Source organism: Melanerpes formicivorus, unplaced genomic scaffold (genome assembly GCF_026170545.1).
Source record: "Melanerpes formicivorus ecotype bairdi unplaced genomic scaffold, bMelFor1.0.p_v2 SCAF_2, whole genome shotgun sequence".
Lineage (NCBI taxonomy): Eukaryota > Metazoa > Chordata > Aves > Piciformes > Picidae > Melanerpes > Melanerpes formicivorus.
The window spans coordinates 46,914,845-46,931,557 of record NW_027142354.1 but is presented as its reverse complement, the minus strand read 5'-3'; the positions used below and the strand labels follow the sequence as shown (position 1 = coordinate 46,931,557).

The 16,713-nt window shown below is 46.5% G+C and overlaps 1 protein-coding gene across 1 annotated transcript in view; it reads right to left on the bottom strand.

Moving 5' to 3' along the window:
- Nucleotides 1-16,713, bottom strand: part of FGF18 (fibroblast growth factor 18) — a 76,855-nt gene that overhangs the window by 6,871 nt on the left and 53,271 nt on the right. The window contains exon 4 of the mRNA XM_068147919.1: nt 12,900-13,006. Coding sequence (XP_068004020.1) covers nt 12,900-13,006 — 107 coding nt within the window. The remainder of the gene's footprint in view (nt 1-12,899; nt 13,007-16,713) is intronic.

Sequence of the window (16,713 nt, the reverse complement as noted above, 5' to 3'; positions counted from 1 at the left end):
AAGGGCTCTTTGTTGTCGTAGCAGGAGCGCTCCTCGGAGCGAGGCATTCCTGCCACCAACAGCTTGCTGCTCAGGGGGAATTCGCGGCAGCCTCTGTGCCACTAGCCCCAGCCAAAGCATTAGCAGGTGCAGCGGCCGCCTCCACCTTCCCCCCATTAGCTGGCCACACTGAAGCCACCTGAGCTGCTTTTTATGGGAAAGGGAGGCTGGGGCAGGTTTTCTCATTTATGCTTCACAAATCTGGCTCAGTGGGCACCAGCAAATCCAAACTTCACTCGGCTTTTATGGCAACAATAAGCAGCTCGGGTAACACCGCGGTGTGGGGAGAGATGCCTCCAAGACTGAAAGGTTTCTCTGTTTGCAAAGATCAGGGCACAAATTAAGCCTCACGAGTGATGCTGTGTTAAGCTGTTGTTAGCTAAGCTCCTGTTAAAACGCTTCCCCCCTGCTCAAACGATGCTGCAATTAGAAGCTCTCTGGGTAAGGGGACTGAACATGCTAGTGATGTGCTGCAAATACTAACAAACACCAAACCCTACAAAACCCACTTGCGATGACCCAGGAATGTTGGCCTGGCACAGGGCACAGCCATATTCAGCCTTTCAAGTGAGACAGAAATGACTCTCCTGTCCAATTATCACCTTTCTGCAGGTTCAGTGCCCAGGCTTGAAGTCAAATTGTGATGATACCAGCCCTCTGTACAAGTGGGAGCACTTCCCTCAGCAAGGAAAGCAAGCCTCCTTTTCTGCAAAACTCTGGAGCAGGGAAAGCTACTGCTCAAGTAAAAGGTTTCCAAAAGGTGTGCTTTTGCAAGAAAAAGCCCCGAGAACAGCCTCCTTTGGAAGCCCTGTACCTGCCTCTGTAGACAGACAGTCAGAGGGAGTTCCTGAGCAGTGGTACCCCACTGTGCTGGATCTCAGGGTACCTCCAGGTGTGAGACACAGCCCCTGAGCTCAGCCTGAGTTCAAAGGGCTGGTTGAGATTTCCCTCCCATGTTGGCACTGTTAGATTCACACACTGCACTCACTATACAGAAGAAATCCTGCCCTGTGTTTCCTAAATTTCAGAGCAGTAGCAGCAAGGCAAGGTTTGGGTTATCAGGAGATGGTGTGGCTTGGCAGCCCCAGTAAGCCATTCCTGAAGCATCCTCAGGTGAAGACCAAGAGCTGGTGTATCCTGCACCACTGACAACCCATATGAAGCCCCAGAAATGTTTACACAGCCAGTATCTAGTGACATACGACTTTCAGGAAGCATGTCACTTCCCTGTGGTTTTGCACAAGCTCAACTCCAAGTCAGACAGGCAACGCTGAGAAGCTCCTCCAGACTCCCCCACGGCTTGGAAAATCCTAAGAGAAAGATACTATGGCAGGGCCTGTGTTAATGCCACAGCTTTTAGCACTGCCATCTCTCCCCCTTCACATGTAAACCTTTTAAAGGTAGGTCAGAAAGCACGATGACAAGGTGGATACAGGAGCTAACAGATCCAACAATGCTGTAGGAGATACAACTTCCTTCACAGCAGCACAGCTGAGTGCTCTGGCTGCTGGTAAGCTGGGGCCGGCCATCTCGTCCACTTTACAAGCATTATCAGCACAGATCCTCATAAGCATCCTGATGCTCAGCATCCTGGATTTATGGCAAGGCATCCTGACCACAGAGACACCTCTTGACCCAAATGCACATTCTTGCTCCTCGACTGGGCTTTAAATCAGGGAAGCCACATCTATAACTGCCAAGAGTTACTCAGCTTCATGAATGTTTCCTTCAGCTCTCTGCCCTCTGAACCTGCACAATCCTCTGAGGAAAATACTTAGGAGTCATGATGGGCAGTTCAATAAAAGTGTCTGCCAGCACAGCAGGGAGGTTAATTATGTATAGAGGACATCTAAGTGCATTCATGATCAGGGGAAGTAACACAAAACCCACACAGAAGAGAACCTCCAAAGAGAGTACATCTCCATTTGGAGGCCCAGTTTCAAATCAGCATTGCCCATGCTTGTGCCCACCTGCCCAGATGCTCTGAGGGTCCATCTCATCTCTCCTGAGAGCATGTGAAAATAAATGGGCACATGTGGGATGGGATCTACAAGCTTCACAGAGCCCTGTCCCTGTTTGTGCCAGACACAAGCTCCAGGAACCACAGGAGGAAAATAATGGTTGAAAAATGTCATTTCCTTCAACCTTCCATCCAAAAATTCTGCTTTTCTAACTCTTGTTCTTACTGAGATTGAGAACCCCTCTCAGGCTGCTCTTCTTCAGGCTCAAGAGCCCCAGGGCTCTCAGCCTGTTCTCCTCAGAATGATGCTTCAGGCCCCTCAGCATCTTTGTAGCCTCTGCTGGACTCTCTCCAGTAGTTTACTGTCTCTCTTGAACTGGGGAGCCCAGAATTGGAAACAATACTCCAAATGTAGCTTCACTAGGGTGAAATAAAGGGGGAGGAAAACCTCTTCATTTCAGATGAATGCAATCTCATTCTGCCAACATTCTGGCAATGACAGCAGTTTGTCTGGGACAAGTTTAAATCAGTGGCGTTTGGAACCAAGAAAGGTCATTGACTGTCTGCAGGATGGCAAATCATATTACTAAGAAAATATAGAAATCCATGATCAAATCAAGTGCCACCCATAAAAAATGATCAGCCAGGATTGTTCCAGTTGGTGAACAACAGGCTTCTATCTGAATACAACAAATGCAAGGCTTTCAGGACCTACCCTCCCTTAGGAAAACTTAGTTATCTTGAAGTACCCAAAAGACAAGTTAAGAAAAGGTCAAGAACAAAAATGTATTTAAGCAAGATCTACTTTTCCTTGATGTTAAACACAGAATTGTAATGGCCATATCAAAGGGACTGTCCTTTGCTATTGTTGGAGCATAGATTTTACTCTCCACTTCAGAGACAGCCTCTGTTCTCACTTCAGCTCCAAAATCAGGCTGAGAGTCAAGTAGAAACAGTTCCTGAAGAAGAGAATCCACCTGATTGTGCATCACAGCTGGATACACATGATGAAGACAGGACTGCACCACATTGCTCCTTCTTGCAAAATAAATACATCCATGTATTTGCAAAGTAATGTCTAGAAGAGGCATCACCATCATCTTAGAGACACTCAAGAGCAACCAAAATTGCACTTTGGACATAAGATGATCTTAGGAAAGCAATTAAATCCAACTCAATACTTATCAACAGAAGACACATACAGCACACCCCCTCCATCCAAACAGGGTGAGGAATGTCCAGGGCTCAAGGATCCCTTCTCAATAATTTTAGTTATCATTTAACCTTAGGGAACTGAAAAAATTCCAACGTGACACGCAGGTGCAGCTACCAAGAAACACAGGGGACAGGATGTTAGCAGCTTCATGGTGACACTTGCTCCTTGAACATAGAAAGGATTTTATTAAATTATCACCTAGCTTTCAAGAAGGTGTTCCTTTTCCTGGAAGGGAATATACAACTGCCAGCCATGGGATAAGAAAAAGATTTAAAGGTCAAGCTACACATTCGGTCTGCAGTGTGAACCTTGACTGTGCAAAGCTCCAATCTGAGGGAGACTTGGTGCTTCTTAGGCATACATGGAGGAAAACATGAAGTTTCCTCAAAAAGCAATCACAAGAAATCCATCAACTTGTTACACAGCTCTCTGGTGACCAGACATAGCCTGGAGATAAAGGGTCAATGCCTGCATCCTGAGCCGAGCAACTATGACTCTCCAGCATAAAATCAGTATTGGGAAGACATTTATTTTCTAAAATAAAAGGATAAATGACCTTTTGCTTCATTTTAGAGTGAACACTTAATGCATCAGGGCTTTGCACACAGATCTTCAAAACTGCCTCTAATATCCCTGCACAAACAGTATCAGCCACCTGCCATCCCATACCACAACAAAGCAGCAAAACTTCTGTATCCAGCTCTGGAGTCATCAATACAAGAAGGACATGGATATGGTGGACAGGGTCCATCCAGAGGAGGGCCATAAAGATGATCAGAGGGCTGGAGAGCACCTCTCCTACAAGGACAGGCTGAGGGAGTTTGGTCCATTCAGCCTAGAGAAGAGAAGACTTCAGGGAGACCTAAGAGTGCCCTTCCACTACCTGAAGGAGGTCTGCAAGAAAGCTGAGATGTTTTATTAGAGCATGAGGTAAGAGGACAAGGAACAGTGGTTTCAAACTAGAACAGGGTAGATTTAGATTGGACATTAGAAAGAAGTACTTTACTATGTGGGTGGTGAGGCACTGAACATGTTGGCCAGAGAAATTGTGGATGCCTTCTCCCTGGAAGTGTTTAAGACCAGGCTGGATGAGGCCTTGAACAATCTGGTCTAGTGGAAAGTGTTCCTGCCCCTAGCAGGGGGTTTGGAACTAGATGATCTTAAAAGTCCCTTCCAACTCAAGCCATTCTATGATTCTTCCACAAAATTCATCTCATTCACATCATTCTCCCCTCCCTACCTCCAGAGAAACTTCAGTGCAAAGCACTGCTGTAAACAAATCATCACAAACACAGAAGCAGGACAAGGCCCATTGCTCACAGAAAATATTAAGGCTGCAAAGGCCCATTGAGCTCACACAAACTCCTACCAAGCTGAAGGAACCACAGCAGCATCAGACCCTATCCTTGTTTTTGCCAAGGCAGCCTTGGTACAATCCATGCTGGAAAATAGTTTTTCTGGGCTCAACCATAAGTGGCTTCTTGGGAACCATTACACAGTTGTGCCATCCAGAGCAAGGGTTCTTGGAACAGCCAAGTAACACCAAACCTGGGGTCTGGCCATCTCTTAGCACATTAAACCTACTGAGAAGTAACATGACAAATTGTTGTGCCCACATACCCTGAGCCTGCATGATAACAACGTCCCTACTGTAACACCTAGCAACCCCTCCTTGGGGAAGTCTTCTGACACATTTCCAGCACTGTAAAGATTTGAAATTGCAACAAATGATCCAGAAGATACAAATTCCATCAGCATCCACATAAGTTTGAATGTGATGGTTCAGATACCCAGCAATGTGAAAGGAGCTGTTGTGGAAGGTTGTGCAACGTTACCAAAAGCCTCATGATATCCGGGGGCTGAGACTGAAAGATGGTGCTGGCTGATTTTAGCTTCCACTTTTAATTGCAGAAGAATCTCACAGTATCACAGGATGTTAGAGGTTGGAAGGGACCTCTGGAGATCTTCAAGTCCAACTCCCCTGCCAGAGCAGGACTATAGAATCTAGCACAGGTCGCACAGGAATGCGTCCAGAAAGGTCTTTAAGGTCTCCAGAGAAGGAGATTCCACAACCTCTGTGGGGAGCCTGTTCCAGTGTTCTGTGACCCTTACAGTAAAGAAGTTCTTCTTCATGTTGAAGTGGAACTTCCTGTGATGATCTCAGCTTTAAACTTTTCAGAACAATTATTCAAAATATTTTCCACTGGCTGGAGGAAAAAAAATTAAATTAAAAAAAGCCTGCTTAGGTGAATGCAGAAGATGCCAATGGCTCTACCAAAAGACAGCTGGTTTTGTCTCTTCATGGCTTTTAGGACTTTTGCAATCCTGCAGCTCCTGACTCAAGATTTTCAGACACATGAGGCTGGCTTGGGATCAGGTCCCTGTGCAAAGTATGACAGGCTCCAAGGTTGCTTGGCTCCAGGTTCCACCGAAGGAGTTTATTTAGATGACTTAAACTAAACCAAACTCACAGGGGAATGAAAGCCTGGGAAGAGTTCCCTTGAAAAAGGACCGACCCCACTCTGTAGGAGGAGCCAGGCTGCAGTTCAGAATGAGATCTGAGCGAGATCCAGCAAAAGCCATGTCAAGTTTTGCTTTCACACGAGATGCCAAGTCAGAATGGTTTACTGCTGAACACGTCACAGAGAGATCCACAAATCACACGCTATTAAACCTGACACCCCACTAATTCTGGTCGTGTTTTTGTTGCAAATTCAGCATTCGGCCCCAAAAATTGTTCAGTTTTTACAAGCCCCTGTCAAGCAACCCAAATACTGTGCAACACTGGGAAAAATTCTGGATAAGCATCAAACCCCTGTGAAACTCCAAGTTCTGCCCCAAATCCAAGACACAGTTAGGCATGGGTTTAAATACACAAGCTGAGGAGTGCAAACACCTCATCCATGGCATGAGAGTTGCAAACTGAAAACCCTTCAGTGCCCCACTGCCCTCGCCACACACCTCCCCACAGCTTTGCAACACATTTGGCTGTCGAGATAGACCCTGGGCACAGGCAGACACTGGGAAGATTTACATCCAAATGACATGAAGGACTGGGACACACAAAGGACATAAAACTCAGTCTGAGACAAGGAGACTCGGGGATGAGCTCTAACAGACTCTTGGCCTTACAGCAAGGCACTGGCTTCCCACCATCACTGTTTGAAAGGCTTCTTTCCAAGAAAGCTCAATTGCAGCCCTGACCAAAGCCAACTGATGAAAAAAAATGGTACACACAAGACTTTGGAGAAGCCACCTCCTATCCAGGTAGGTTCCCTTGTCCTGCAAAGGATGGCTCCCACTGAAACACCTGGAGCTCCCACAACATAGCCTACTCCTTCTCCTCTAAGACCAGAGGTATAAGAAAGGGCCAAGACTGCAGGCATGGGCCATAGCGAGTGCCTTCACTCTTTGATGCTGTCAGAGGTTTTTTTAGCCAACTTTCCTGACTAAACACACACACACACGCTTCAAGAAAACCCTTATTTTAAAGCTGCAATGTAAACAACCCCAAATTATAACTATCCCCTAAAGGCTACTGCTGGCAGGCATCAGTGATAAAGCTCTGCCAGAGCAGTCTGGCATCTAGCAACAATTTGTTTGTTGTCCTGCAAAAATACAGAGAGCCTTGCCATATGGTATGAGCAACTTTCTGGTAACATTAAGAAATGTATTGGCTTGGAAAGCAGTTATCACACCAGAAAAAATCTCACATCTGAGATGCAGGTCTATGCCATAAGTAGTATCAGCACAGCAGTGCTGGTCAGAGGTGGAAGAGAGATGGTAGCAGTCAGCAGAGCCATGCCACCTCCAGCCCCCACCATGGATAACATTTTCCTGGCACAGCCTTGTTGGTCCAGGAGCTGGACCATGTTTGAGGGCACAAGGTCAAGGCTGCTCATCCGTGCTTTGTGATGGCTTCAGCACTACAAACATGCCAGCAAAACTGTCCCAGAAAGCACCTGATTTCCCTTTCAGAGACCTGAAGCAATGCCTCAGCTGCCTCAATCAGCCCAGACTTCCTACCTTTCACCAAAGAGCTTTTTCCCACCGCCCACATGAAGCACAGAGAAGGGAGAAATAAATCCAAACTGATGAAAATGCCCAAGTAACACAGGTATAGTGCAATGATCTTCTGAGAGCCTGTGTGTACCAGGTCACTGAGGATTTTGAGATGGTACAAGTCTGCACATGGATTTGGTGGAAAATCACCAATTTTAAACTATTGCATGCTCTCAGACTTGAATTCTTAGGAGCTGAGCTAACGTGATGAGCAGGGACTACTCAGTTTACAACCTCACTGTTCTCACTTTCTGTAGAGCTGGTGGAGATGATACCTTTGATAGACCCCATTTTGTCTATTGCTTTTCTGAGTCTGTCCCTGTTTCTGGAGTTTTCCATCCTGCCTCAGAAGAAGGCTTCATCCCAGGTACAGTGGTACAGGAGTTTTCTGCAGTCTCACAGTATCAAGATTATGTTATGTGGAGCTGCATTACACAGGACCACAGCACACAACTGACAGTCACCATGCTGTTCCAACTCCACCTGCACTCTGAGTCCTATCCCACCCTGAGATGGCTCCAGTACCCACCATCTGCTTCTCCTTCCTGGAAGAGCTCAAAGAGTGACTTAATGCACTGAGAGATGAAGCTGTTCTCAAAATGAAACCAACAGGGAACAATATTGCTGCTGGATCTGGAAAAGACATAATCCATCTGATGCCATGGAAGAACATTAGTGGAATTGCTTGGAGCATCTTCTGAAGAAACTTCTGGATCAAACCAAAGATGTGCTTAGCTCTTTTTCTCTTTCCCCTTTCTTCTCAAACTGTCTGGATTCCTTCCAGTCATTACTTACCTTCCCTGCTTCTAAAAACTGATGTCTCTCTCACCACCATCTGCAACAAGCAGCCCCTCCTCCCACCTAGCAGCTTTGCAAGAAGCCAAGGTCCATTCTTTTCTGCCTTGGTCAGTCCAGAACAGGTCTATTCTCTTTGGGGGAAGAAAATACCCTTCCTTACAAATACCTTACAGACACCTGCTACAACCTGAGCACCAGTGTCAACCAGATTGTGTGATCACATGAGTGGCTGGGAGAGAACCATGGAAAATTTCCTGGCTGCAATGTCTGGGGGTAGGAGGTGCTCTCATCACCATATACCAGCCACCAGCCCTAGCAGTGCCTGAAGAGAGGGGCAGGGATTTGGTCATCTTGCAATGGTGTTGACCACTTTAGATCTCATAGAGATCACTGACCACTTGCAAAGGCTCTCCTGAAAGAGGGTTAAAAAGGGTACAGAAAGGATATCTCTACAGCTTCCTGCACTTCTAGAGAGCGTGCATTTGCTGCAAGGGCAGGCTCAGCAAGAGCAGGTAAAGGTGGCCAAGCTAATTAGCAGCCACCTGCTCACAACACAGGCTGCTATTCCTTGCTCTGGACATTTAAAAGCTGAGGCAGAGAGAAAAAGCAGAGAAGGACTTCCCAGGAAAACCACACTTAGAAACTCAGAGCTCCTTCAAAGAGACCATTGGCTCCCTTTCTCCCCCAACACTGAATTGTTGCAACTATTCAGAGTTCTTCTCTTCAAGGTGGCCAGCCACTTTATGTCTTGTCACAAGTGGACAAGACATATTGAGCCTCTCCTTGAAAAGAGAGCTGCACCTTTCAGAGTCCCCTTCTCCCGTGTGTTAGTAAGAAGCTATTCCAGGTCAGGCTGTCTGGGGCTCAGAGCAACATGCTCTAGTTGCAAATGTCCCTGCTGACTGCAGTGAGGTTGAAGTCAATGACCTTTAAAGGTTCCACCCCCGAAAATCTGAAAACCCAGGACCTACAATTATTACATGTGTATACACAAAGGCACCAAAATCCCCACAGGCAAAATAAAATAATAAAGAAAGGTTCCTAAGGAAAAAACCCCATAAAAATTAAATGTCTCTCAGGCCTTCTCCCACATAACACCAACAATTAACAAAGCAACACAATCCGATTTGGTTTCCCCTTGTGCTGGTCATCTTTAGCAGCAAAGTCACTGCTTCTACAACACCTGCCCTGCCTCCAGTTTTCATAAGCAGCACGTAGAGTGCCAGTGACCTCAGCAGTTGCATGCTGTGGCAATAAATATAGAAGCCTGCCCAAAACACCTCCAAGCCCTTTGGCCAATGCTGGCCGTGAGCACACATGCAGTAACAATGAAACAAGGGAGAAAGCACAAGGTCTGGGGCTCCTAAGAAAGCTCCATCAGATGGTCTCTGCCCAGAAATGCTGGCGTAGGTGCAATTTCTGATAGATAAATAAGTCAAAAGAGGCAAAAGCCTCTTCTCAGCCCTCAGGGTTAGGCTGTTCGCCTGCAACACAACCAGCTCCAAGGTGGGGAGCGAGCCCAGACTCTGGAGCTCTTGCATTTGTCACCAGTTTCAGCTGAGAACAACAACAACAACCTGCTCTGGTCTGTAATATCCTTTGTAGGTGATTATGGGAAACAAAAGGGACTAAATTCAAAGCAGGTTTTCAACTGGGGGAGATCCAGAACTGCTGACTGAGGAGAACAAAGCCAGATGGCATATGCTGGTATTGCTCGGGATTGTGCAGTGTAAGGCAATAGGAAATAAGCAGAGAAAAAGACCCACTTTGGTCCCATGGCTCTGCTCTTGCCAAAGGAGCATAGCGGGGTGACCATGAAACAATCAGTTTATGGGCTCCATTCCCCTCCACCCCCAGACTGAACTTAAATATTTGTATAAGCCCAGGCGTAACTTTTATCTAACGTTTTCCTTGGGGTTTACTAGCTGTTTAGAGCGTTCAAGCTAAAAAGCATTCCCTCAAACTCTTGCCACAAAAAGAGCTGAAACCATGATACTAATTAAAACCACACTCTTTGGTATCAAGAAGACATGCTATTATTTTTACTTTTTTTTTTTTCTCTTTACTCATGAGAAGCTGTTCATATGGGCAACGTGTCTGGAACATTTTCCTTCCAAACACCATGCTCTGGACCCCCTCCTGCTCAGGTCAGCTGGCTTGTGAACTTGTCAGCAGTCTGGGGTGGGAAGGCTCCTATTTGCAAGAATAGAATTATTTCTCCTTTTTTTGTTCTTTTTTTTTGTTATAGCAAGCCATTTGCCAGCTTAACCTTATGAAAAGCAGATCAAGAAAAGAACACCACACCAAAAAACCCCAACAACAACAAAAGCTTTACACTGCATGAAAGGTGACAAGCTAAAGAACTGTCCTACCTTGGTGCCCAAGGGGCCAAATCAAAGGATGAATCTTGCCAAAATATACTACAGGTTTTGAAAGACAGGCTGTGACTTTGCCAGGATGTTCCTGGACATTTGGCATAGACCTGGAATGGGCATGGGTTGCCCTGTGTGCAACTGCTGGTCCGCCCTGAGGTCAGGGCTGATCATTGCCTGGGAAGGAACAGCCCTCTGCACCAGTACAGGTTAGGGGCTGACCTGCTGGAAAGCAGCTCTGCAAAGGAGGACCCAGGAGTGCTGGTCATGACAAATTCACTGTGAGCTGCAGTGTACCCTCATGGCCAAGGACGCCAATGGTGTCCCGGGGGGCACTGAGAAGAGTGTGGCCAGCAGGCTAAGGGAGGTTATCCCTCCGCTCTAGTGAGGCCACATTTGGAGTATTGTTTCCAGTACCTGGGCTTCCCAGCTCAAGAGAGACAGGGGACTACTGGAGAGGAAAGGCTGAAAGATTTGGGGCTGGTTAGCGTGGCATCTTCTCAATGCTCACAAAGAGCAAAAGGATGGCGGGCAAGAGGATGGGGCCAGACTCTTGTCAGTGGTGCCAAGTGAGCTTCCACACAGGATGTTCCATTTAAACATAAGGAAGAACTTCTTTGGTGTGAGGGTGCTGGAGCCCCCAAGCAGGCTTCCCAGAGAGGCTGTGGAGTCTCCTTCTCTGGAGAGATTCCAAACCCACTTGAATACTGTGATCCTGGGCAACCTGCTGTGGGCAACCCCGCTTTAGCAGGGGAATTGCACTGGATGATATCCAGAGGTCTCTTCCAACCCAGACCATGTTGGGGTTGTGTGAAAGAAGGTAAGATTTCATGCTTGTTTTACTCTAATTTGAATGTTTCTAAGCATTACTGGTGGTACCATTACTGTGGTACTAGCACCTCATAGACATTAACAAAACTATCCTTATAACATTTCCAGGAAAGAGCTATTATCACATTTAAAAGATGGAAAATTAAGGCACTGGGGGGAAAAAAAATGAAAGGCAGTACAGTCTTCAAACCTGCATGTCCTGAGACATCTAAATCCAACTAAAAAATAAATAAATTCAAAAATACATAAATAAATAAATAAATAAATAAATAAAATAGATAGATATAAATTTCCTTATCAAAGACTAAACAATTCAGGGCAATAACTGCACCACAGAAGTGCAGGAAGCAGAGAGAACCAGCTGCTTTGGTCCATTCCTCCCAGAGCACCAAATTCCAGGTCCTCAGGGATTCTGAGCAGCATCCTGGATGCTCCTGCCTGGCTAAAGCAGCTTGGCAGATGGGCTGGGGCTCCACAGAAGCATCCACACTGCTCGTGAGGAAAGCAGAAGTGGCAGGAGGGATTCTCTGCGGAAGGCACTTGTCCCACAAGTGTCACTCTTGGGACCACAAAAGTAAATAATGTTTCATCAGAGCAAGCTGGCTTCTGGTTTCTGTTTGGGAGTGTGGCTTTCACTGTGTTGACTCGCAACAGAACTCGGCTTCCCTTTTTCACAGCCATAACGATGCCAAATCTTAACTCCTGGTGGTGCAAAGTGTGGGTAGTGGGGGAGAGGGCCTCTGAGGGCTGAGAGATTTTATTTTATGTTTAGTTTTTGGTGGCATTTTCGCTTTGAGCAAGCTCCTGCCTGGTTAGCAAGCCTTCAGGGCTGCCAACAATGCAGAAGAACTGCCTCAGTTACAAAACCAAGTTAATACATAAAAAATATGACTTCAGCAAAGAAGTTAAGCTGGATGGGTGAACACACTTAATTTGTTACATGCTTCCATTGTGCAGAGATCCAAAGTAATGAAATATTCCTGTAACGCTAGAACCGTGAGGCCCAGCCCCAGGATGATGTTCAGATTCCAGTATTAGCTCTGCCACACCATCCTCTGGCTCACTGCTGAAAGGACCCTTATGTTGCCTACCTCTCCAGCATTAACCTTCTCAGAACCAGCCTCTCCAGCACCAAACTCATTAGCATCAATCTCCCCAGCACCCACCAGCATCAACCTTATCAGCACCACACTTTCCAGCAGCAGACCCTCCAGCATGAACCTCTCCAGCATCAGCATGTCTAGTACTAACCTGTCCAGCACAGGCCTCCCCAACACAGTTCTCCCCTTGCCCTTTTACTCTGAATTTCCAAAGAAAGATCAAGTAATGAAGTTAGCGTGGAGATGGCTGCCACACTGGGATGCTGAGATGACACATCATGTCAAGGCAACTGTAAAGCTCAAACACCCAAAGCACCAGAGAACCCCAGGGCGGGCTGAAGAGTTGGATTTTGTGGATGCAGGCCTCAGGAAGGACCCAGGCTGCCTTACAAACCCCACATCCCCTCCATCCTGCTTTTCATTTGAGACTGACGGGTGAAGCTCAAACACATCATTACAGCCTTGAGGAGGCTGCTGAAGGTAACACTCATGTTACAAATGAATTAATAGGAAACACTTACCTTCCCCACTAGCTTGCCTTTCCTGTTCATGCAAAGGTAGAAGTCTGTCTCCTTCCCTTTGATCCGGACTTGACTGCCAAAAGTGTCTGTTTCCACTAGAAGCTGGGCTTGTAAAGGAAGAAGAAAAAAAAAGTGTTTACCAATGTGGTTCCAATAAGTTAGGGTGTGCAAAGCTCATCAGCAAGTTGTCCCATTACCTCTATCTGAACCACACCACACTAAGATGCTCTGCAAAAGAACAACTCAAGGAACCACTCAGGCTTGGTCACAGGTGTGGATCTGACACATGTCCCCTGACTCCTGTGTGGGTGCTCCAGATTCACTGCCACTTTATCAGAGAGCAGGCACAGACACACCTGTACTCCCTCTGTCCACATCGACCTCACCACCTCATCAAGTTCAGTGCTAATGCTCTGCACCTCAGGAGGGTTCTTGGAAAGCAAGGATGTGGATTTTAGTCTCATAAAGATAAAAGATTAGCATGACAAGAATGGAAATCCTTTCTCCACGGCTAGCAGCCCTCAAACACTGTACAAGTGGTCTAGCCACATGCTGATGGTCCAAAACAGTGCAGTGATCTCCTAAAGATCACCTCAACAGCTAGCAGAGGAGAAATTCAGCACTGCTTGTTCTGTCTGATGAACATCCACAGTGTAGATGTCCTCTATATGTCTAGCTGTGTTCCCAGGAGGTCATTAATTGGCTTCAGGCAGCCCAGGTCCATGAATTCTGCTGTAGCTGGGAGAAATATAGCCAGTCTTGTAGTGTCTTGCATGTTTATTAGGGCCCGAGCTGCTTTGCAGCATTTCCAGGAGCCACTGCAGAGGACAGACTTCTGGGGCATCTTCATCAACCACCTGCCCTGACCCAACTCTCTTTGCAGAAGTGTAACATGCCTTCAACATCTCAAAAACCTATGCACATCCAGATCCAGCATTTTATTCCCTCTCTGATCTGAACAGGAATTTCAGTCATGCTCCAGGTTAGGATTCCAGGAATTTCCCTGGAGAGGCAGGAACAGGCAGACTGGACATTTTGGTTCAGATCCATCTCTGATATGGAGGGGGAGGGAGTAGACTTGGTCAAAACACAATGCAAGAATGTGTAAGTGTCAGCAAGTGTAAATCCACGGTCCTGCTCTGGAAATACTCACGCTTGTAAGACCTGAGCCTTGCCGTAGAAGCATAGCCTTTGCCAAACTCTGGAGAATGTTTGATCTGTGCTGCAAAAAGTCACATTCTTTTTGGCATTCATATTTCAAACTTTAAAACCCTCTAAGAGCAAATATGTTCACTGTAAGGATTTACCATGGGGATAGAAATAGGAGTTTGTTTCATTTAAACGCATTAATATTTTTCCCACTTGTAAAGTCAGCTCTTGGCTTCTGCAGCAGTGCAAACATCACAAACCTTTAACTCACAAGGGCCCTAAACAGAGTTTTCCCTCAACAGCTCAGGCACAGATGCAAGCTCAGGGTTTTCCACTTATGAGCAGGTTACCTTTATACAGATATATCTGTTAAACCTGTTATCACAAGGGATATTTAAAGAACAGCTTCTTTCAGACAGCAAGTGGGATAATGACTGTATTAGAGCAGAATATTACCTGCAATCATGCATAATCAGGGTGGGTGTGATGGAGAGCAACCTGCAAGCAATAACTGGGTGTATCCTCTCCATGCCTTCCAAGGTGGTACTGAACCAGTGACCACTTCCTGGAGGAAAGGCCATGTGAACCAGAAATATCCCATCATAGTAGGGATATCAGGATAAACCAAAACAGGATGGGGGAAGATGGCACAGGGTCAAAGACAGGTCTTCAACAGGAGACTGACCAAGATGGTATACAGCTTGGCGAATGCCCACTGCTTCAGGAAGTTCAGGGGTGCTGCTCAGATGCAACGCAGCACTAATAGACTAGGGAATAGCCAAGGAGGGACTGTCTTTAAAGAGCTGGCAGTGAAAGGTCTTTTCATTGCATGAGCTAATGGTCAGCATCAGAGGAGAGCAGCAGCCTGCACATGAGGGAAGGTTTCAGAGCCAGCACAAGCTGTCCCAAAGATTGGCCCAAGAACCACAGCCAACACCCAGAGCACCAAGGAGCTGCACATAGATCTAGAATGTCAAATCCACCCAGGCACACAAACAGACCCAGGCCACCCACCGAAGGGGTCAAGCCAGGGCTCCACAGCTTGCACACAGGCAAGAACAGGACGTGGCAAGTTCCTAAGTTGCGAGGCGTTCCCCATCCACACTGCAACTAAAGCTGCTGAGAATAATGCTGAATATCAGAAACTGGGTTTGGCCAGCCCAAGTAAGAGCTAACCTTGGTAAAACACCCCAACACGAGAGCACGGAGCTGCGGTCCCGATGGGCAGCTGGCAACCCACACCTCTCCAATACAGGTCCCTGCTGGCAGCTCAGATGGACAAACACGGGGCACGCTGGCTCACATTCCCCACCCCCTCGCTCTGCAGCCAGCATGAGTAATATCCAAGCTGATTTTAATTTGAAAAATATCACCTTAAAAAGATGCCGGTTCCCTGCTGTGAAAATTAAAACCATCTGGATGGAGTGATTTCAAATAATTAATCTAGGTCTCCTTTGACACCGCTACTAATTAAAATATGATACCTTCCCCCCCCCCCCCCCTTTTAAAATAAAGAATTTAAATAAAGTTTAAAGATCTAATAAAATAATGCCATGATTTAGAACTAAATGGAAGTCACCTTTCCTGCAGGCTGCAAAGGTTATGTAGGTGCTGAGATCCCTCCCAAGATAGTGCCACAGCACGAGACCCAGCAGCAGCGGGTGGGCAAGCATCCAGTGCAACGCCCACACCAGCACACATCCCAGTGCCCAGAGGAGGTCTGTGAGCCCCAAAGACTATCCTGCACCCAGTGTCTAGGAGTGGGGAGCAGCGAGAAGGAAGTTCAGAAGATGCTGCCTGCTCCCCACTGCAATTCTAGCTACTGATGTACAGGCTAAGGCCACCCATAGGTATTCAATTCTGAAACACCTGTGTCTTAAAATGCTGGAAATATCTTCCTATTTATATGGAACCTTGAACTCCTTCCTACAAGAAAGATCATTACAGTATTAGAGCTGGGTTCACAGCCCAACTGGCTTCTAGGCTGAGGCACCTCTTATAACTAATTCACCTTTCTACAACAGACATCTCCCAGAATTTGCCCAGGAGCCCAGGCACGGACCTTGAACACCACATCTAGTCAGCTAAAAGCAGCTGATATGGATGAATCCCAGCCTTGAATGCTGCAACAAGAGCTTCTGGGGGATGGAGGGTGGCCCAGCAGAAAGGGCTGCTGAGGTTTTTTGCCCTACTCACGTAGCAGGAGAAAAGCTCAGCCACCACCACCAAGATTTAAGTTAGTGTAGACAGGACTTGGCTCACTGTCTTGTCTCTATGATAAAGATGCTCCAACCAGAACAAAACCAGCAGGGAATAGCCAGAAGAATTTCTACTGAGAGCTCAAGTTAAAAAAAAATACAATCCCACCAAGCTGGAGCAGTGTCCCCACTGCAGTTTGCTGCTCTAGACACCTGACTTCCAGCTCCATTAATCCCTGGATACACCACAGAGAGATTAGAATCTTTGTTTCCAAAAGCCCTGCACTCTAGCCTTCAGATCAGGTATTATTGTTTAAATTCTTTGACAGCTAGATATTCAGATACATTTCCAGGGGGAAAAAAAGGGAAAAAAGGGGAGGGGAGGGGGGAGGAAAGAAAGAAAAAAAAAAAAAAAGAGGCAAAGAGAAAAGATGCCTTTAGAGGGTGAGATCTTCTGCTACATGCTT